Raw genomic sequence first — 23,043 nt, forward strand, 5'->3', positions numbered from 1 at the left:
TCACCTGCGTCTTGAAGCTGGTCCCTTCTCTGCTTGATCTGACGTACTGTTATTGTCAGTACCAATCCCACTGTCACTCGGGATGGTTTCCTCGCTGTGGGACTCACTGATGGGGGATAGGGTCACCTCCTTCACAGATGCCCCTTCAGAAAGATGTGACGGTGAATTTGCCAGAAGACGCGGTGGTGACAACTTCCACCCGGCAGAGAGGAAACCCCGCCCCAGCGGCTTGGAGGGCATCGCAGAAATAGGCTGTAGACTGGGCATAGAGGCATCAGCTCTGAGTGAAGGAGAGGAGGTGGTGGAAGGCACTACACTATCATGGAGACCAGAAAACAAACTCCTTTCCTTGGTGATTTTTGACTCTTGGGTTTCTGCTCGGGGCTTTCTCCCTCTTTTTTTGCCGATGTAGATTGTTCCTCTCTTACTAACATTGATCTGCTTTCCGAGCCGTGCCTCTATTGTAGATGCCACTGCTGTCATCGCTGTAGTAACAGGAGCTGACGTAGACTTCAAACTAAGAGAACCACCTTGACTAGAACCGATCAGAATCTCGTTCAGGATACTCTGCATTTTCCCAAGCTTGACCCGACTCACTGGACGATGCCCTCTTCCACGTTTAGAGCTAGCCACATGGACCAATGTATTTAATGTGTGTGCCTTCCTTTTGCAGTTCAGAGCTGCAGAAGAGTCCTGGGACAGCGGGCTCGGGGGTGAGGTGGATGTCCCCTCGTGAATTGTCTCCACGGTCAAAAGTGGCTGCTTCTTGGGGCGCCCTCGCTTCCTCTTGATTGGCGTGTGGACGGTCAAGCTGTCGGTGTTAGTGTACAAAGGACTGGATGGGGTGATGGGGAAAGGCGAAGGGGGGTCGGCGAAGGGTGAAGGGCTGGACTTGTTGTCTCGTTGAGGTGACATAAGACTGGTGTGTTTCATAGCCTTCAGATATGACCACCTGTCCTTGCCTTTGGCTGGTTTGAAGCTGCCTGTGGAGCTAATGCTGTGACTCGGGCTCGGACTACTGTTGGATCGAGGTTTTGGGCTTGGAATGGGACTCATGCCGGCTCTTGGACTTGAGATGGGGTGTGGACTTGGGAGTCTTGGAGTTGTAGACGGGCTGGGTTTGCTCATAATAATGTGTGTGGGTTCTCTATGCTTAAAAGAGTCAGTGCTTGTTTTAGGACGTCCCACTGGGTTTTTCTTAATTCTGTTCAGGTCAGGGTCATGACTATCTCTCCTTTCTAGCCTCTCTCCCTTCTCTCTTTTATCATTTTTATCTGATCTGTCTTTCTCAGTTCTATCCCCACTCCCATCCCTGTGACTTGTGAAGTGCGTATCATTCTTTTGTGGGTCGTTCTTGTGTGCCACTTTTGGTTCAGGCGGCCCGTTTTGATGTTTCTCAGCGGATTCGCCGGCTTGCCGCTGATGTGACTCTGTGGGAAAAGATTCATCAAAAGAAGGCTTCCACCGTCTCTTTCTTCCTTTGCTTTCCTCTGCCATTCGATTCCCCTCCTCTCTCTCCTCTGGATACTGTTCACATGTCTCTTCCTGCCGGTATTTTGACCTCTCCTCCGAATGAGCTGGGCTGTCTTTTCCTGACTGCTTTTCCCAAGAGATTTCACCACTCTGAGGATTAGTCTGCATCTTCTGGGACTCCTTTCTGCCATACTTCTTCTTGATGTTTCCAAAGAGCTGTTCACTGACCTCTAGCAAGCCCTTTCCCCTAGAGATTACATAGAGAAGATTTACATTTTACTATGGAGAAGAAGAAAGAGAAAAAACACAGCATCCACAAGACATGAAAATCGTAAGACATCATATCATATGTCATGTGTCCATCATAATGTATCAACATATGTTTTATTTGCAGGCTTTATGCCATGCACTAACACAGACCATGATGGTGTATTGTTTACCTCAGTAATAGTAGAAAAAGCTTCAGTTGTAGTCATCTGGACTCAGTTAGAAAAAAATAGACGTTTCGACTCTCATCCAAGAGCCATTGTCAATAAAAGAATTTAGGGGTTCAGGGTCCCTTTGTACACTACAGGAAGATTGAATCTTAGTCCTCCGTTTCTGACCCTGAACCCCTGGAGAGGTAGAGGACCAGTACCAGGACATTTAGATGTTAATCAGGTACTCAGGGTGGGTGAGCCAGGGTCTCACAAAGACAAAGGGGAGACTAATAGCCCTTTAAAGGGTTGAATAGGCTCGGTAGATACCAAGAGGGTAAGTTTCTGTTGTAACAAACAACTCTTTCCTCTTCAGGAAGGCTCCTCCCAATGGGCTGGACTTACCACAGAATAGTATAAATATCGGAGTTCTCGACCTAAATTCTTTTATTGACAATGACTCTTGGATGAGAGTCGAAACGTCTATTTTTTTCTGAGTCCAGATGACTACAACTGAAGCTTTTTCTACTATGGAACACGCCTGGACGAATGAGGGATTACACCGACTTACCTCAGTAATGTTTGCATTTGAGGTTTGATTATGTCAAAGTAGGATATCGTAGTACACAAGTCATGCAAGTCATATGTGAGTATATATGTTACACTCTAATGGAAATAATTTAGTTGGCACTAGGTTTGTCAAAAACTATACCCAGGAACTAATATTGAAATACCTTACCACTCATGCCTTTTGTTTGTGAATAAGGCTCTAGTTGGCATTTTGCATGATTATTTATCTAGTTTATTGTACATCAGTTCAGGTATTCACTGTTTGAGATCCCAGGACATTTGTATCGTGTCAACACAGAGACAGGAAAAAAGGCTTTCAACATTTTTTCTCCTCCGTGTGGAACAAAACACAGAGACTTTTTAAATTAAATTATCACAACCTTTTAAAGATTTTAAAGCAGCGGTCAGGACTACCCGCAGTGCTGATGCACTTATTTTATATAATTTGATCTCATATTGTATGAATAAATGTGTTTTTATGTATTGGTTGATTTCTTAATTGGTTAGTTTCTTGGTTGTTTCTTTTGTTTTGTGTTTTAACAGGGTAAACATGAAAAAGAGACATTTTCTCATTGGGTTTTCCCTGTATGAATAAATTGAATGAATTAATTAAATTATACTAAAATTAATATAAAAACTAGATACCTTTTTGAGCGGATATGGACACTGAAGAAAAAATATCATATAAAAAAAAAAAAAAAAAGTTTGACCTTTCAAGAATAGAAGGGTTCTTGATCTTATAAACGAATAAAAGAAACAGTGATTATTTTCATAATGAAAATTAAATCTATTGTATAACAATATTTGTTTATATAATCACTCTAGTATGGAAATCATTAAAGTGCATAGAACCATTTCTTATAAAAATTGAGTTTAAAATGTTGTAGCGTGGTAACAGTAAGGTCTGTTACAACAACAAATTGAATATTGAAACTACTCTGCCACTGACACAATAACCTTAAAGCAGGATAATCCCAGTACCTTTTCTAAATATCAGAATTAGTATCAACAATTAGTCGTTACATAATCAACCCTCTACGGATCAAATCGTACCCCCCGTTTTGGACAGAGGTCTTTCTTTTTCACCTACAGGAGGCAGAGGAATGATGTCCCCGTTTACTTGAGTTCATGCAGCACTGAAGCCCACTTTAAAAAGGTTTCTTGGCTGAAGTGTGTGGTAATTGTGGTGTTTTTATGGTTGTCTGTTGCAACCTGCTGAAAAAAGTCAGGACTGATTTTTTTCCGAAACTATGAAACTTAAAATTAATTCATGTACACGTGGTAAATATTTATTCCCAAATATATTGTAGCAACTATAATTTAGAGAATGGTAAGATAGAGTAATTATTGTGACAGGCCAAGCTGCTATAATGCATTTCAGACCAAAAGGTTACCTGCTGAGGGATGTCAGGTTGAGAATGCTGGCATCTGTAACCACAGGCAGTTGTAGATCTGGGGTAAGAGCCCTCTGCGGCGAAGGGCTGTGGGCTGATCGTGAGAAAGATTGTGTCTGATCCAGAAAAGTGTTCCTGATGGACTCAGGGTGGTTGGGATTGTCTAGTGATGTGGACGGAACACTAGCTGTAAGCCAGTCCTGAGTGAGTTGATGTCCGTGCCTGTTGAACTGCTGCGTCTGCTGTGAGTGAGCAGGAAGGGGGCCCGTCCGGGACTGGTGCTTGGGTGGGGTAGGATCTCCCAAAAGTTGCAGAAGACCTCCCTCTTTTTGCTCAGGCATTCTGAACTGCCTCTCGTATGTCTGTGGGCACACAAATAAAAATAGTCAGTATATATATATATATATATATATATATATATATATATATATATATATATATATATATATATATATATATATATATATATATATAGCAATCAATCATCAATTTATTATCCAAGGCATTTACTCCATTTCCATTCTCCAAAGACTTAGCATTACTCAATCACATGGCTTTAATTTGGGCAATTGTTTCATTTTTGTGAGAACATTTTATCATTGTTTTGCCATGCACTAATCTGGTATTCTATTCTTTTCATGGCGAGGCTGAAGCTTTTAATACATCCAAGTTCAATGAGCACACAGTGTGCAACAAAACAATGGGCTTGTTTACAGAGCAATTAAATTCCTGTGGCAAGGATGTAACATGCTGAGAAAGGTGGGGGTGGGGTAGAGATGGGATATTGAGCACAGCCACAGCATAAGCTCATATTGCTATGTCCCTTATTGTCCCATCATTTATAACACACTAAACTCCAAGTATGCCAACAGAAGATGTTTAGTAAACATAATCAAGTGTATTCAAAGTAACTGTCTAATCACTGTATAAAGCAAGTTATAACTGAAAATACGGCAGTGTGCAGGGCTTATTGTACCACAGCAACATGATCAATGGCTCACAGAAGATGAGAAATAGAGCGGCGGATGGCCTTTGTGGTTTAGCCTGTTATTAACAGACTCAGTGTGACGCAACAAGACACTGTTCTGCCGCGCTGCAGGGATATGTAACCTAACCACAGGCCTGCCTCTCAGCATGTACACACAGGCATGCAACACAACATAATGTACACATCTGAAAAGCTCTGCCAAATGATGATTTCACATGCAAAATATTAAGATGCCTCTGTGATGCACAGTTACAAGCATTAGAGGGAAAGGCGAGCGGGTTGAACACCTGATCTGCAGAATTTTGACAGATGATTAGCACTGACTTCCTGCAGACCTATACACAAGAAATATAAATGTGACCATTCCAATGCTCAAACGAGAACTGCACAATACACAAATCGGATTTCAGTATAATTACCTGCATATTGCCAATAACTGCTTAAGTTACAGTAATACCATCCAAAGTAATTTAATTGACATTATATGCATGTATTAGCTGATTAGAGGAACCATAACTAATTGTAGAGATGTCATATTTTACTATACACAAGGTTGAAAAGTGTGTTTTTTCTTATGAAATCTGATGTTCTGACATTGGAAACATTTATGGAAATGCAATTAAAACAAACACTACTATCTATTTAACAAACTCTTCTAAATAATCAATTAGCAAACAGACAGAGACACTCGCCCACAAACTCATGCCATCGTCACAGTCTGTGTGTAAGTGTGAATGTGTCTGGTCAGTGACACATGAGAGGACACACGAGGAGTCCTCAGAGAGATTGAATGACCAACACCTGATACACACATGCCTTCTCATTTAACCTGTCCTAGAATACCTGCTGCTCCAGGTTAAAAGACATGGAAGAAAAAGATGGAAGATGTCTGGCACGCTTCAATGCATGCCCTTTTTGATTTGATATATGTTGTTTTATTAGTGCTCATCATTGCATGTTGCACCGAATCACCAAAGCAAGTTCTTATGTTTGTAAATGTTGTTCAATGGCACTGGCAATAAACCTTTTATGATTCTGATGCTCTACAAAACAACAAGCATCACAACCAAAGTGTACCCTCCCACGAACTAACAAATAAACTCTGAGCCAACACCACAAGTGGAGCTACAGACACCTTTGCAGTTTGAGACAGGAAGCAAACACAAGTCTAGGAAAAAAATAAAAATTCGGCAGCTGGCCCCCCTCTCTCCAGCTGGCACAAGTTCAGCTTTTTGTTCTTAGTCCTCTAGCATACCTCCCTTTCTTTTCTATCCCTTTGCCAGCCACTGAATACATTACAACATAAAAGACGTTTATAAATCAGCCCAATCAAATCACTAGAAAAAGATTATTATCATTGCTTTGTGTACACATAACATCTGGCTCAGTCTCTTAGTGTGGTTCTTCAGACTTACAGCAGGGGGCAGCGGTCTGGAATTTATGTACTATTATTGGGAGTCTGACCCTTAACAAACAAGAGGCTTACAACCCAGACTCCCTCACCTTTAATACACTGTTCCCCTATTTGTACAACCTCTATTCGAGACTAATGTTTGAGACAATTTGATCTGATCTAAAATAACAAGATACTCTGCCTCAAGGGTCAAACCAGATCTCTTGACTGTGATCAGAGGTCAAAGGTTGCACTTCCCAGCTAGGTCAACAACCTTTCTGGGGATATCTTGCTTTGAATCAGCAACAACATTGACCGATCTCATGCGTTTGCACAGAGGAGGACACAACAATGGCAGGTTTAGGGCTGTGTGCGTTCCTTTCCACTGGTGATGTAACCACCTGATAAGTCAGTGGACGAGTTCATTGGTAATATGTGACTAAGTGCTACAATGACACAACTCAAAGACACAGCCTCACATTAGTTTTTACAGTCAACCTGCTTCTCCAAACAAACACTAGCTCCCTGGTCTGGACACTAACAGCCCTCCTAGTCTTTCCTCGACTGCATTTTTCCATTGAACTTTTCGTACGACCTAGCTGCACCATTATACTGGGAAAGAACACCCTAAACAGGCACACCCTGATTTCACAAGCCAGCACATATACCCACGTATACACCAGAGCGCACTCACACACATACACACTGCCCTTCAAATAGTTTTTCGCAGCCTTTTATTTGGCTGCACGCCCGGTGGTTAGAGTGTTTCATTTTTCCCTGTGTATGGAACTGGGCAGCTGTCCAGACGCACACAAAGAGAGCAAGGGAGAGAGAGAGGCAGGGTAAGGAAGAGAGAGGGGGTACCAGTAGAAAAACAGGAGAGCGTTGCCTAGACCCGTTTAAGCCTGATATGGTCTTCTCTCTCCTGTTTTCTCCTTGTCGTTGTGCCCTGTGGCCTGGTGCAACATGCCCCCATCACCATGCCAAACTCTGTGTCCCTACTTTTATTCTTTCTTTTGGATCTGACCATTCTCCCCCTGTGGGAACTACACCTCCTCTGAGCTGTGCACCCTGTGCTCCCATTCACAGCCTCATCTTGCCTGTGATCTGACAGTCCTACTCACACACAGCTCCTCTGCAAACAAACACTATGAATACTAACATGGCTTTGTGTCCGCTGCACTCGGGCAGGCGAGAGGAACGGGGTGGGGGTCTTTTGGAAAAAAAGGAGGGAAACGCAATGGCAGAAAAAAGTGGTGCTGTGTTGCTCTTGTGACCACTCTCAGCCCCCCTCCCTTCAGGTCCCCCTCCCATCGCTACTCTGCGTTTCTCTGGTTCTTCCCACCAGTTCTCCCGGGAATAAAGACTTCCATTCATGTGCCTGTGGAGACCCACAGCAGGGGAGAAAAGAGGGAGGAGAAGGGCTAGGAAAGAAGGGGGGTTCAAGGTGGGACACTTTGGCCAGATCAAGCCCAACATTTTTACTACTTCCAGCACCTTGACACAGTGGTATGCGTGTTCATTAAAATTGTTCTGTAGTTTGAAAATGTGTTCCCCTTCCAAACTTCAAATGTTTGAACAAAACTAAGCTTTATGCTAAAGCAAAATGTTCAGTAGTTTGCCCTTTATATCCACAGCAGTAATCCTTCACATGAGAGCTCCTAAAGATAGCTGCACCCAAGAGTCTTCTTGTCACACTGTCTTTAGACATGCTCAGCCCAGGATGACTCAATCTGAACAAAAGACTGTGATTGGCTGAATTCAAGCATGTTATTACAGCGAAATCCAAGGCTTTTCACTTCCATAGTAATTATAGCTGCATTTACATGCTACACAAAGTGTACATCTAATCCCCATTATTAGATATAATAGTGAGAGTCGGCGTCCAAGGCAGCGTTAGAAAAGTTTGTACCAAGCGATTATTGCAGTGATTATGGGGCAATTGTTTCTTTTATGGTGGTAGGTCAGCCTCCATAAAGTATTAGGCATCTCAGTCAGTGCTTTAAATACATACAGACACCACAATCCTGTATAATGCCTGTAAACATGTTCCTGTGAGCTTACAAAATTATACATATTAAATATATATTTAATTATACAATACAAACACCCAATTCATAAACCACTGGAATGTAGCACATAAAGTCTTCTGCACTGTGTTCACACTATATGACCCAATCAAACCTATTGTGTGCAATAGGAAACAATTAACAGTCAATGAGCTGCTTTTAATCCTTAGGGATAGCTTCCTGCGTGGAATGATGGTAATTCAAGACCGAAGTTGCACTAAGATTAAACGCTTCCTCTCAGGGAAACGGTGGTGCGTAAGAGCGGAGCCCCCCTCTTTCTGATTAATCATTTAAAACTCCATCACATGAAGCGCCTGAGAGGAAGTGGGGGCAACACAAAAATGAGAAGGGTCCTATTGAACTTCACCACTTAGGTAATGAGTTATACATGTAGTATCTAAAATAGCATTGTTCTAAATGTCAAATATACACATGCTCATGAAATAGGCAAAAGGAGGTAATTAATCAAAACATATTTGCAAACAACAAAAAGATCAATGATCTACAAACATAATCCTAGAAAATCGAGTGAACGGTGGCAGAGTTGTGTTGTGATTTTGGGCATTACAAAAATAAATTGAATTGAATTGAAACAGCCAACCACAAGCTTTTTAGGCTGGAGTGTACTTGTCCCTAATGGTTTTGTTCAACTGTCCAAACCCTGTGTGCATTAGATGACGTCTGAACGGCAAAAACAAATACAGGAGACTATGTTTTTTCCTCTGCATCTATCACCTTTCACCTGACCATTGTCCAGGTTATTCCAAGCTTTATGCTCAGAGATGTTAGCGTAAAGGCCAAGAGCAGTAATCTGAGACAAATCAAAGCCAAAAGGGTAGCTCATGAATAGTAATAAGACTAAAATATTTAATGATACATTATATTGATTGGAGGTCATGCTGCCTTTCTTCTTCTCATAGTTATTTGCTACAGAGGCAGTTTTGTCTGTTTAGTTGAACTGGAATCACTCAAGTCACCATATTTTTCTTCTCCAAGTCCTTAGATGATCCCCACGTTCTTTCAACATGGAGTGTGAGTGCAGCAGAGCCGTTGTAATGACATCTTCAGTGACAGGAAGAATGGGCAAAGTGAGACACAATGCTCTTAACCAATCAGACTGGCCACCTCCCCTCAGGCCCCCTTCAAACTAACAATAAGTCTTTGTAATAGGCTGCACTCCACTCGCGCGCAACCACGGACTCAGTAGCAGCTTAATACCAATGTGTTTGATCCTATACCATTTGACAGGCATTCACACACCGCACAAAACCTTAAGCTATTTATTTACATAGGGCTGGGCAATACAGAACTTTTTGTTCTAAAACCATTTTGTTTTGTTCTTCTTATATAATTCTAAACCACATCTCAGTATAGAACTTTTGATTACTTTAGATTTTGGTGTTTAGCTTGAATATTGTTTTGCTCCAGACTTAAAAACTTTTTTTTGTGATACTTTTTTTGTTGTTGGTAGATATAGCTCATCCCGAATCTTTCAGACAACTTGTGCTTCTGTTCAAATGTAGTGTTTTTTTCCCTTTTACTTTGCGTCTTTACAGGCCTAGACACAAGACTACAGCCGCCCCCCCTTTGCTCCCTCATCCTGAGCAGTACCCCTCGTAGTTGTAGGTGAGAGGTCACACGGAGTGGCATTCCTCTCGGCCTGAGTGTAAGCCTCCCGAGTGCTGCACCAAACAGTGAGGCCAAGCACAGGCAGAGCCGTAGCATAGTCCCACACTCACACAGGGCAGGTAAAAGATAAGGGGCGCAGGGGGAGACGGGACGGGTGCGCTTGCTGAAATGGACCACTAAACAGAAGACCCCTGGCGGCTCTTCCATGCTCCATAACCACAGCTGTTTGTTTAGTCTAAGATGCCCCGTGGGACAGACACACAGACAGAAGGACAGACATGCATTTGTATCATTTATTCATGTGGGTATTGATATGATCAGTCTGAGTACACAACCATGCACAAAGGACACACTTAACAAGGCCCTCACAAGTTTAAACCACTGTATATTTAAAAAACATGTGACCATTTTTGACAAAAACTGTCTTGAGATCAAAACGCCATAGTTCCTTTAAAGTTATAATGGTGATAAAGAGTGTCTATGGATCTACTTCAGGGGTGATAAAATTATTATCAATACATTCATTCATTTTCTACCGCTTGTTTCCGTTAGGGGTCGCGGGTGACTGGAGCCTATCCCCGTGACTTTGGGCCTTAGGCGGGGTACACCGTGGACAGGGGCCAGCTCGTTGCAGGGTTAACACAGAGACATAGACACACAGACAACCATTCATTATATCAATATAAAGCCAACAAAATCATGCCCCTATTATGTAAATGTGTATGGCTCTTAGTTTGTATGTAAAGACATTGTAGATGTTATCTCCTGACTTAATAGGTTTTGGCTTTAAATGATGCCATGGTTTGACTTTGATTATAGGACTGGTTAACCGCTGCTCTGTCCTCTCATTTTTTCTGCAGAGTTACCAACACATGCATTTGTAAAGCCCACAGGGCAGAGACGTCCAGACAGCTGATGGGGCCATCAGATTTCACTGACAAACACACTTAGCCTTCAAGTGAGACACAGTGAAAGTCAATACTCTGCAACTGCTTCTACTTGGCTTCCATCATTCTTTTACAAGACATTTTGTCCTGAACATCATCTTTTTGCCCAGCTGTAGCTCATCATAAACCACAGAATACACTCCCCTCAGACCCAGGGAGACTCGTGGACTGACCACAGTCTCAGAGCAGAACTCACCATGAGTCATGGGCATCTTTTCAAACAGATTGGGACAAGCACTGTCCCTATTTAGATACTGCCATTCTGTGAGTCACAGTTCATTACACTGTCAACATCATCATGAGTAATACACATTATGCAATTCAAGTTAATATAGTTTGCAGTCACATGATGGATTGGGGAAAAGGTTTGCCCAGAGCAAGTTATTAACCTCATTACCATTGTCAATAGCATTGTCATTGAAATATTTTACATAAAAAATACAGAATAGGCATTGCATAAAAGCATTCTGTTGTATAATCATAAACTTCACATGTGCAAATGCGAGCACCTTCATAGAAGTGTCTAAATAATAATTTCATACATTTTCCAGGCATTAATTAGGGGTTTCTAGACTGAGCCTATGGCATTTTTTTAAGCTCAACCAACTGCCTCAAGTCTTCATTAAAATGTACCTCTGGCTAGACGACCTATTATGGCTTGTCCACATCTGCCTGTAGAGGACCCGCGGCCCACTGGGACTGGACACAATAGTCAATGAATAGGGCTTGACCTTTGGGACAGACTGAGAAGATGCTATGTGTGTGTCTGATTGAGAAATTAGCTACACTTCCAAACAAATGGTCAGTAGCACACACACGCACACCTCAAATCTAGCCCTGAGGGAAGAAAGCAAAGGCCACACTGCAGTTGGTTCAACCCTGACCTGCTCATACAAACAAACAATGCACACATAGAGAAGAACACACTGGGGCTTACACAGCTGCGCAGGACTCCAAGCTATTACTTTAGATTTTCCAACGTCCACTTGGGTCAGAGTTGCTCTACTGGCAATTGTCCTCATTTCTATAATTGTTTGTGTATGTGATCACTGGGAATGACCTTGCCGACTCATTCAATGTGATACACTGCAGCATCCACACTGCTCTGAAGCTGATGAGAGAACATTTGAGGTGATTTGGAGTTAAGAACATTGGTACTGGCCTTCCCCAGGTCTGTGGCAGAGATCAGAGGTTAGATGCTCGGAGTGGTCCATTTCAAAAGTATACGCAGTGTGTATGGGGTCAGACACAGATAGACAGCTGGTGTTTGAGCGGTGCTAAATCACTCACCCCTCCCCACACGCAGACACACAAACACACACACACGTCCCATCCCCCATCCACCACAAGTAAACGCCCCTCAGCATTCCCACTCCTTCAGGCAGCGCGATGAGGCCACATGCACATCAAAATCAAACCTTGTTATTTTCTACCAAAATGACACATAGTAAAAGACCCAGAGAGACTGTCTGATCAGGCTATATTAGAGGTGACCCTTAAAGTCATGCAAATGCATAAATCAGTGGAGAATTGCTCTCCTTGAGATGCCTGCACATACACATTCATCTATTTTATGAGCTCATCAAGTCCCTCAGGTCACCAACTGCCATCTCAGCCAGGGATACAACAGCTCACATCAAAAGGCTAACCATCTCACACACATGCACACACACTTGGCACTGCGACTGTGGTGGCATTAATTTTCTTGTGAATGCACTTGACAAACACATAATCATTCGGAGATGCTGCTGGGAGACCACCACACAGGGACACACACACACACAGCCAGGAGGACCAATGTGCACCGGGGCTGTCAGGACAAGATAAGTGTGCATATAGCATCACCCACTAATACACAAACGCACATTAACAACAACACCCAGGCCATACCCCAGACTCTTGGAAAAGCTCGAGCTTATCTTTTACCACAGATAGCAAAATGGATTAAGAGGCACATTTGGCACGTCCAGAGAGCTGGACAGATAACCAGAAAAACACTCTCTAACTGCAATCACGGCTTGACATGATTTGTGTGTGTATTTGTGTGTGTGCAAGATACAGGAGCAGAATCAGTATTGTAGCTTTAGTTGGTATGAGCTCCCCAATATGGAGCCACTGGACCAGTAACAAGCTCCGAGAGTATATGTGTGGGCATGCGTGTCTGGGGAATGATGCAGTGGTTGACCCAGGACTCAATACGTTAGGAGACATGCATTCATCTTGTAAATGCACACAGCCAGCGCAGACAAAGAAGGTATGTGAGAGGACGTCCAGCATGTGCATGGTGTCAGCTGGAGACAGAAAGAGGAGCCCATCATATCCTCCCTGTGTGTGTCTGTCCGCCAACGCAGCATGCTGCTTAGGAACCCACTCACAGAGGCGGTAATGAACATGAGGGATGCTCCTTTTGAAACTGACAGCCATGATTTTAGCATCCTTCCTTTTCTATGTGACACTGCCATGCCCGCAGGACCTTTAACATCTAGATGGATAATTCATATTTCTTGGAGCCATATACAAGAACTATATGGATTACATTGAGGTCAAATATAATAATATATAGAATATAACTTAAACACATTTTATCAACTTTGGAGCTCAAAGTTAATTTTGAACAGCTAACATATACTTAAGAGTGGGTAAACAATACTAAGGAGATTTTAGTAAAATATTGAAATGTCCAGTGGCATCTCCATGTATGTCACAGCTTTGTTCCTACACAGCAGCTTTCTTTCCACCATTTTAGATGTTTGTCTACTTATCTGCTTGTCTATCCTTCTCTTTTTCTGTCTATTAGAGTCAAATCTCCGTCCTAATGGCCATCTATTGTATACTGCCTCTCCCCCTTCTGCACATGCACACTCCCTCCAAGGGGCCCCTTAACCAGGCTCTCCATATGCCTGACCCCCACCTTGTCTTTCCACATCCCCCTTCTCTCTCCTCATCTCCTGCTCTGTCGCTGCTGTTGTGGCAGAGGCTGCTACCCCATGCTACCATCTGCTACAAGACAACAGACAAGGAAACTAACAGTAAAAAGCAATAGTGAAAAAAACATAAATGGTAAAGGTGTGCATGGATGTACTATAAACAAGACCGACATCCCCCATCCTGACCACAAAGGGAGTATTTAACCTCCACATTCAGACAGACAGGAGCAGGACAGCTGAGTGGCGCTTTTTAACCCGTTCCTCTCCACTGATCCTGTGCCGTGTTACACTTGTGGGGTGGCAGGTGACGGCTGGGCTGAGTGGAAAGAGTGTTGGTTCAGGGGGCTGGGGGTGTGATTGAGGGACGAAAGCCTGAAACTGATCTCAATCAACACTTACATATCCCACGCTCCCCTCCCAAAACCTCAGACCTCAATAGAGAGCAGCTTGCTGCCCCTGTCACTATGACAACCTCTGTGTCAATCAGACTGTAGCAGTGGGCTTTCACATAGGGCCTGCACCACTGATTGCCAGACATGGTATAGCGTGGTCCTGTTCCTTTTGTTGTACTAAAGACAACTACTAATTTATCTGCAAAAAGCAGGTTAAGGGTGCACCTGCCCCATGTTATAGACACACAACTTTGTCATGTATATATAAGTCCAAGCAGCCAATCCTTTGCTATAATGGACTTTAGACGTTGTTAATAGGTTTGCAATTCCAAATAAGAAAAATAATTGTGAATAAAAAATAAAGCCAACTTTGTTAAATAACATATTAGTCCAAAAAATGTCGCTGATTGTATTGCTTTATTACTAGAATACTTTTACATTTTAATCCCACCTATAGGTATTTTCCTGTTACTCAGGTTTGCAGTCCTCAAACATTCTAGTAGCTCTAAGAAGAATCCCCTAAATTTATGTTTAAAACATTAATTAATGATTGGCAAAAGAAGAGCCAGCAGTGAGTAGCACATTTGACTCCTGCTGAGCCTGTGGCGCTCAGCAGCATCAAGATGGTTGTCAGGTTTGGGCACACACGCCGTCATGTAGGTCAACAAACACAGCAAACAGCCCGTTCCCCAAAGGAGCTGTCCGTACATAGTGTGACACACTCCAAAGCTGCGCAGGACTAAAGGCTGTGATAGAGGGGGGCGAGGGGCGTGACCTGCCAAAGCTGATTGCATTAGAGAAGAGGAGACAGGAAAGGTGCCAGTGTATATGACCACAAATGGAGAGGACACACACCAGCTGTCACTCGCTTATGTCAACCCTATTCTCAGCTTCTGTGCATGTGTGATCCGTGATCTCAGCCCTCATGGTCTCAGTTACATGGCAAACTTTGACCCCGCAATCTTTCTAATAGGTGCAAACTAATGCCAAAACTCTATTTATCTTTCCCTTAAAGAAGCAGCAGAAATGTATAATGAACTCATACTGTTGTGGTTTTCACACCCACTTGTGCAATTGTGGGATATTGGTACTAAAAAGATGTATTAAACGCAGTAGTGTGTTCATTCGGTGGCAGAGAATGATCACCTTCTCACTGGGGTCTGTCACCACTAAGCCTACACAACAGCAGTAGTATAACAAGCCATATTAGTGACTGTCATTTCAAACAATGTTAAACACTGAAACACACACATAAAAAAATAAATATCCACCAGTGACAACGTACCCTTTTGCGAGGTGGGCCTTTCTCTTCATCCTTTGAGGCTCGTGCTCCTGCTCCAGATGTTCGCCCTTGTCGCCCACTCCTGCCCTCTCCCACTGGAGGCCTGATGGTCATCCTGATCTCTGGGGGGCAAATATAGTTCTCCAGGTTCTTTGGGGGCTTCTTGGTCCTCTTTGTTGTCTGAATCTTTAACTTTAAACTTCCTTCTTTGAAACTCGCCTCCTTGATGGAGAACTCCTGCTCCTCCAGGCCCTCGACCTGCTCCTCTAGCCCCTCCCCTTCACTAATTGTACCGTTAATCGCATCATCACGACGCAACAAGCTGACAGCTCCAACTCCTTCCTGGTTTTCTTCATTTGGACCTTGCCTTCCTCCTTGTAACTCCGCCTGTTTGGGTCGGGCCGAGCCAACCGGGTCCCGTGGCTCCATCCACTCTCTGGCCAGACCCACAAGGATGGGAAACCTGCTAGAAAGAGTCTATGGGGCAACCCGTTGTATCAGTCAGCTACTGGGGTTGTGATGATGGTCCCACAGGAACGCAGCAAAGCCAAGGAGAGTCTGCAAAGATGTAGGTGAATATAAGATTTAACCTTTTGGCAACATGCACATACATCAGCACTGTCCTCAGCATCAGAAGTGCAGAATTATATTTCAGATAATTGCTCAAATATTACAAATTGTATTATTGATAAGATGAGTCATGCCACAGGTGATTTTTTTTTTTTTTTTTAAGTGCGATGTGAAAAGACAAAAAAGATCAAAAAATAAATAAAATGTGTGTTTTCCCAGTGATGTTTTTAATGCAAGATCGCCTAAACTATTCAGAAATCATTCCAAATTTGTGTATAAATTGAGTATTGGTATCATATGTCAAAATTGCAGCTTGATATCAAACACTTGAAATTGATCATAGACATATTAATACTCATTATTAAGAACAAAATGTGTTGGAAGTTTTTTCTAAAGTTAAGTTTCTTGTTGTGGGAAGAGTCTGAAAGTTGATTTTGAAAGACTGAAAAAGAGGCTAATTTTCTGTGTTCAGCAGGGGGCGGGGAAGAGTGCAGGGGAAAGGAGAAGGCAGGAGAGAAAAATGGAGGGAAGGAATCTAAATTCTTTCCCCAGATGTGGTTTACGAGCTGCTCTGAGAAAAAAAAAAAGACACCATCTGAAATGTTTTACACATGCATGCAGTAGCATTGCTCTACACAAAGTACATAAAGTACATACATAAATAAGTACAAATGTAAGTGATAATGTTGCTGTCAGATTTCAGCTCATCTCCCTCCCTTCCTCTCTGCTCTGCTGCAGCAACATTTGTGTGGCAGCCATTTCTTAAAGGATTCAGCTTTTATATTTTGGTCCTCGCACATGCCTGGCAGCCCGGTTATATGACCAACTCAGACAGAAAAGCCATCAAGTTACACTATGCTCCTAACACGCCGCTGCACAGACAGAAAGCTACCAAAACAAACAGTCGACTACACTTCTCGATGCAGCTCCAGGGAATCCCATCAGTCAATATGACACAGGACATGACTGAGCTGGAAGTGGGGAATGCTGTCCTACATTCTAAGCTCTAACTGACACTGTTTACACTGATGTCAACCCCAACTAGACCACCTCCTCAAGACCTGATGATAGCCCCCACAGACGGGCAATGACCTGAGTCCAGCGCAGGTTTAAGTCACTATACATACAACAGTTCAGTCACCGCACTGATCCTATTGTAATACCCAGCACTTTGAACACCACATGCTGTAGGATTGAATAATTGAATAATAATAGTCCACAGCATATCATCAAAGCCATAAAAAACAAGTTTAAATTAAATAGTAGCAATATCTTAAAAATATGTAGTTTTCCCAGTTTAAAACAAAAGAAGAATATTTTTTGAAGAAAATGTTTAAAGTCAAACAAACTTACCTTGCAAAATGAATAGGTCTTGCTACTCAACCAGTAACATTCTTCTATTCTGACCTGGCCCTGGTTTGTTATCTCTTTGAAGGGAGAAGGAAACTAATCTTCTTCCGCTATAAATATTTTTTAAAATACCCTTCCTTACATGTGGTTTTTCTCTGTCAGGATTACAATAAATTGTTTACCTCACGCACAACACAACCTTATCCATTTCAACACAGCTTCTAGTAGGCAGAGAGAGAATATACTGAGTAAGAAATACTAAGCTTGTCATAAAGTGTGGTTGTTCGAAAGCTCTTTTGATCCATTTCATATTCCCAAATGTCATGTCGATGACTCGCCCTTATGGCATGTGGGAAAACCTTCCTGTCCATCATGTGACCAGCGACAATGACAGGAAAAAGAGACAGCTGCCAGGGCCAACAGTACACACATATCAAGAACTGCCTTATCTGAAGAACCTCACCTCCACTTACTGCGCCGCCTGTCTCTGCATATATGACAACTTAATACTATCTGACTATTGGAGTTTCCTCCATGACTTCAGCCCCTCCCGGCTCAGTGCCCTATAAGCTGTGTAAGAGCTCTGTGTTAGCGCTGTATGTTCCTGGCAGACAGTTGGAGAGTTTATGTAAGTCTGACCCCTCTCTGGGCCTCTCCAGCCTGGCTAACGCTTCACTGTCTCCTCACTCTTTTTTAGATTCACACACCTTCACAAGTGCCAGACTGCAAGATGACTGTGAAAACCCAAAGCACAGACAGTCATTTCATGTCGCCAAGGCTGATTTTGAATACCATACGGACATTCACACCAAGGGCTTCAGGATTACTGTTTGAAAGAACACAATGCCCTGCCATAACATTTAAACAACTTGCAGTAATTGCAGTAATTGACTTGTATATGAGATGAAAAAGTAGACTGAAGAAAGTTTTAGGAGGAGAGAAGGAGGAGATGGCAGGAGAAACACAGCCTTTTAAGGTTGCATGCCCAGCAGCCTGTTGCTCCTGCAGAGAGCTCCGACATGTGGACAGATGTGAGACGGGACAACACAGGCGCTGCAGTATAATACAACAATACAACACCTACATCTTCAAGCTCACATCCTCCATTGAGAGATCTGACTAGAGGTGTACTCTTCTGATGGTTTCATTATTTCATTTTCTTTGCACGTAAGTATTTCAGGTCTTGCTAGGGTACTTGATTTTCAAACCGCAAAAGGAGGAAGTATGTATCTAACTATCGGGTAGTTGCTGGCAAACCCTTTGGTGCATGAATATTTACATGCATCCACTTTCAGACATTTGAACGGCAAAGTGAAACTGGAGTGAACCACCAAAGTGCAGTCAATCAGAGCTCTGCTTTCGACTATTACTTTGGGTTTTACGAGATTCAAAATTCTTGCAGAGAGCATCTCAGTTTGTCACAACGTTCTGCTTTTATAATACTCTCTGACAGGGAAACAGAATTTGCTCTGTTACCAGTATACAGTCGGGTGTCCCAGTGAGGGGTCTGCCAACTATTAAGTCTCCATGGAAATCATTACTGCTTTTCCTGGCAAGTTTCACGGTATGACATGAAATTAAACTATTATCTTGCGTACTTTGCATCAAAACATTCCTCAATGCACCTTTAAAATCGTGCCAAGAACCCCGCAGACTCACGCTGGACTCTGGATTTCTCTAAATTTGTACAATCCAGCGGACTTCTGATCCTATTGTGCTCATATCGACTGTTATTATTACATGCACTCACATATAACCCACCTGTGATGGTCGGGCAGTGTGCACACGTAAGGACTCTCATAGCAGCAGATGCCAGTGTGCTATGACTGTAATGTAAAATGATGGACTGAGCAATGTGCAGCTCCGAGTGAGCCATATGCCAGACAGCACCCAAACCACCAAACTACCCCACACATAGAGATGAATATTAAACCATTTTACTGCTGCCGAATCCACAAAATGGCTGTCAGCAAAAAGAAGAAGAAGAAGAAAAAAAATCTCCCCAACTGTCTTCCTCCTTCCCCACACCTCACCAACCTCTGTTCTCCCTCCCTCCCCTGTGTGTACTCTGCCAAAAGGTGCTCCTGAGCTGATACTCTGTTAACAGTTAGATTTGTCCTTGGATCTCATTCACATTCCCTCCTCCTTCTCTGTGTGATCCTATTTCAACCCCAGCTATCCCATCCTCGGAAAAAGAGGGGGATACACCTAATCAATTTCTCATGCTTTAATTTAAAAGGTGGTACGGAGATCTAATTTCCTAATAGGGGGTTTATTAGCCTGCTGAATATTTTTTTGCTGCCGGAGTTTCGACTCTTAAGAACCTGTTAACAAGACAAGATCGATGGTTCCATACCGTTTGAATCACCTCAATTATCTCCCAGCAGCACTTATCGAACACAGTCAGTCAATCCTTTTCGCAATAGCCTCTTATAGTATTTGTTTTGTTACACACTTCCAATTCCAGAGACCACCGTACAACACTAAATCATCCAATCTTGTTTCAGGAGTCCCAGTCTACACTTAATCACAGCTACTTTCGTCAAACATGTCATGGCCACATAGCTCGCCATCCCAGCTTTCCACAATGTTGCAGACACACGGGATTAATACATTGCCACCAGCCAAAGAGGTAGTTATGGCATCCAGTATCCGATGGTATGCAAGAGGCGGCGCGGAGGTTATGTTGTGATTCAGATGCGCTGTAATGGAGTCCAATGGGAAGACATGTCACAGGTGTGGAGAAAACATGGATTTTGACACGTATTTACAACAGCACCGGGAAAAAAACAAACTCACGGCCAATAGGGCTGCAGACCTTAAGGCGAAAAATCGGTTGGTAGGGTCCAGGTCGACCAAAGTTTTTATAAGTTGACTCTTTATTTTGGGGCCATTTTAAAGGGTTGATAGTCACAACTGCAGAAAGGCAAAGAAAGGAGTGCGATATCTTTGGATTTGGACGTGAATTGTGAGTTTGTTCTGCCGTTTTCCGGATAAACACATTGTTTACTCGTAAAAAATATTGCGTGAAAGCCTGTAATCCTGCACTTTGGATCAAAATCAAATCTTATCACAGAGGTACTTGATAGTTTTGAGATCTTTTACCAGCACCACAGGTCAACCCCCCCATTTTAACCGACTAAGCGAGGGTTTAGTCGAACAAGATTTTTCTTTTTAGTCGACTACAGCCTTAAATACCAAGTAATAGCGAAGTAAGTACACAGTCAACACTGCTATTTGCATTATTGATGCAGAGGTCCATGGGGAAGCAGACACACATTTGGTGCATGGGAGCAGAAGCTGTGCAGGAGCAGGTTACATCAGTTGATACTCGTGTGTAGTGGCCACTGCATCCTAATGACCTCATTAGCTGTTCCATTGCATTAACAAGGCAATAACGTGTAAACAGCCAGAAGAGCAGAAAGAAGAAAGTGCTACATGTGTCTGGTTCATATTTGTGTCTACAAACGTGGTCATGAAACAATCACTGGGGCTAATAAAAATGTGCGCAGCCCCAGTAAAGCGCGTGGCGTGCGTAAAAAGGCGAGCACAGATCACAATATGGCACAAAAAACACACACACACAGAGAGAGAGTGAAATGATTGAGGTGAGGAATGTGGCCGGTGGAGCGGAGCTACTTACCCATGTTCAATGTTGTCACACACTCGCCTCGTACGTGTAAATATTTTATCGAGATCATTTACAATCCATTTAGCCACATTTTACACCCGCGACAGACGAGATGACACTCTCCCGTGGAGCTGTCAAACGGGGCCACGATATATGGAGATTAGAAATATGTGGAAAATGGCGTCAGTGGTTTATTTGGGAAAGAAAAAGGAGGCAAAAAGCTGACTCCGGCGGGCGGCGTGATGTCAAAAAAGAAGAAGAAGGCACGCAAGAAGGAAAATCCACTTAGAACTTGGTCCCTTCTCCCCGATCGCGCGGTATTATCTTCAGAACGCGCGTGTTTAGTTGCGGCTCGCAGAAAGTGCCCCGGAGCCGCGCACCATACAGCTGGTCAAACTGCGCAGAGATCCCGGAGCAAATCCGCTACACGGTGGCGACGAGGAGGAGGAGGAGGAGGAGGAGGAGGAGGCGCGGGGCTATTACTGCAGTCAAAACAAGCACGCATCCGACTACGAGACGAGGTCCAGCGGGGAAACGTCCGCGGCAGGAGCGCGCGCGCGTCGGGGCGTTAGGTCCACGGGGGGAGACGGTCCGCACTGGTCCAGGATCTGTCTCTCTCTCTCGCTCTGTGTTTCTCTCTCTGCGCTCTGTGTGTTTCTCCACTTCTCAGCGCGGTGAATGTCAGGTCCCGGAGCCTGGTGTCTGGTAATGATCTCACCCAGCAGACTGCGCGCTTGTGGCCGCTCCGCACACTGGAGGCGAGAGGAGGAGCGACACCGCCTCCACCTGGCGGCGCGTCTGCACAGCCGCGGGAGCGCACCGCCGCGGACCGTCCTGCGCAGCATCCACCTCTAACTCACTAAAGACACATTATTATGGGCAAGAATACTTTGGCTGGGTGTTGTTGTTGTTGTTGTTGTTGTTGTTGTTGTTGTTGTTGTTGTTGTTGGTGGTGGTGGTGGTGGTGGTGGTGGTGGTGGTGGTGGTGGTGGTGGTGGTGGTGGTGGTGGTGGTGTTTTTTTTACCAGATTTAAAAGTATGAGTGTGTAGTTTAGGGGAATATCTTTAGTGTTTATAGGTGTGCAGTGTGACCTTGTGTGATGTAGCTCAGTGTTTTTAAGTCCACAGCCTAAATGTCGAGTACCAGTGTTTCTTTAGTCATTATAAATCCTGTTACAAGGCTATATTGCCAGTGATATCTGTGCAAAATACTCCATAATATAACTTTTACATTTTGAAATATTTTTTTACTATATTCTTCAAAACAATGTATGTGTTTTCCACCTCTAATGATTGATTTAGAGTGCATGATTATGCCAACAATGACACTCTTTCTTCTAGGTATAACAATCAGTTTGAGCAAATTATTATTGAATGAAATTCTTAAAAACTGGATTGAAAAACGTTTTGTTCTTTTGAATCATTTGTTCTCAATTTAGTTACTTAAAGGAACCAAATGTAATAAACCAATCTGTGTCCCCAGATAGATATGAGGTAAACATGTTCAAAACAATATTTATAATACTTCCATTCTTTATTTCAATTTGGTGTTTTGTTCTCAAGATGATTCTCTAATCAGAAAACAGACTGAGCTTCATATGAGACTCTCATGTGGGTTGCCATTTCTTACAACTAAATCCAGTTGGTTCAGACCCATTGATCTGTGCTAGTGCAGTCTGTGAAACACTTTATCTGCAGGTAAAAGCTCTGGCAACACAGGTTCAGTTGTGATTGTTGTTGTTATTTTTTTAACCAGTAAGAGCGCGGATTCTATAAGATTCCTTTAAGTACTGACACAAGAGAAAAATAATTACTCAAGTAAAAGTAAAAACATTACATACAATAATCAACTTTGTTAAAAGTACATGTTTGAAATGGTACTTTTGGAATAAAAAGTTAACATACCGGTACTTTGTGCAGATTTTTGATAACTATTAGAGAGTTATGGAGAATTGTCTTGTTTTTTATTTGCCCGTCAATCTCTCTGTTTTTAGACTTTTTAAGTGTATATT

At 43.0% G+C, this 23,043-nt stretch overlaps 1 protein-coding gene across 2 annotated transcripts in view; it reads right to left on the reverse strand.

Annotated features, from left to right (window-relative positions):
* The window catches only part of setbp1 (SET binding protein 1), a 29,121-nt gene extending 7,841 nt beyond the window's left edge, over positions 1-21,280 (reverse strand). Inside the window, exons 1-5 of one of the 2 annotated variants that reach the window (XM_072433012.1) lie at positions 21,044-21,280; positions 15,484-16,038; positions 5,129-5,176; positions 3,854-4,215; positions 5-1,720 (exon numbers count right to left, since the gene is read on the reverse strand). In XM_072433012.1, coding sequence (XP_072289113.1) covers positions 5-1,720; positions 3,854-4,215; positions 5,129-5,176; positions 15,484-15,909 — 2,552 coding nt within the window. In that variant the 5' untranslated portion in view covers positions 15,910-16,038; positions 21,044-21,280. The remainder of the gene's footprint in view (positions 1-4; positions 1,721-3,853; positions 4,216-5,128; positions 5,177-15,483; positions 16,039-21,043) is intronic. The other variant, XM_072433013.1, reaches the window with a different exon arrangement.
* Between the last annotated feature and the right edge of the window lie 1,763 nt (positions 21,281-23,043).

This window comes from Eucyclogobius newberryi, unplaced genomic scaffold, assembly GCF_026437365.1.
Source record: "Eucyclogobius newberryi isolate DKJ021-1_F unplaced genomic scaffold, fEucNew1.0.hap1 SCAF_6, whole genome shotgun sequence".
In the NCBI taxonomy this organism is placed as follows: domain Eukaryota; kingdom Metazoa; phylum Chordata; class Actinopteri; order Gobiiformes; family Gobiidae; genus Eucyclogobius; species Eucyclogobius newberryi.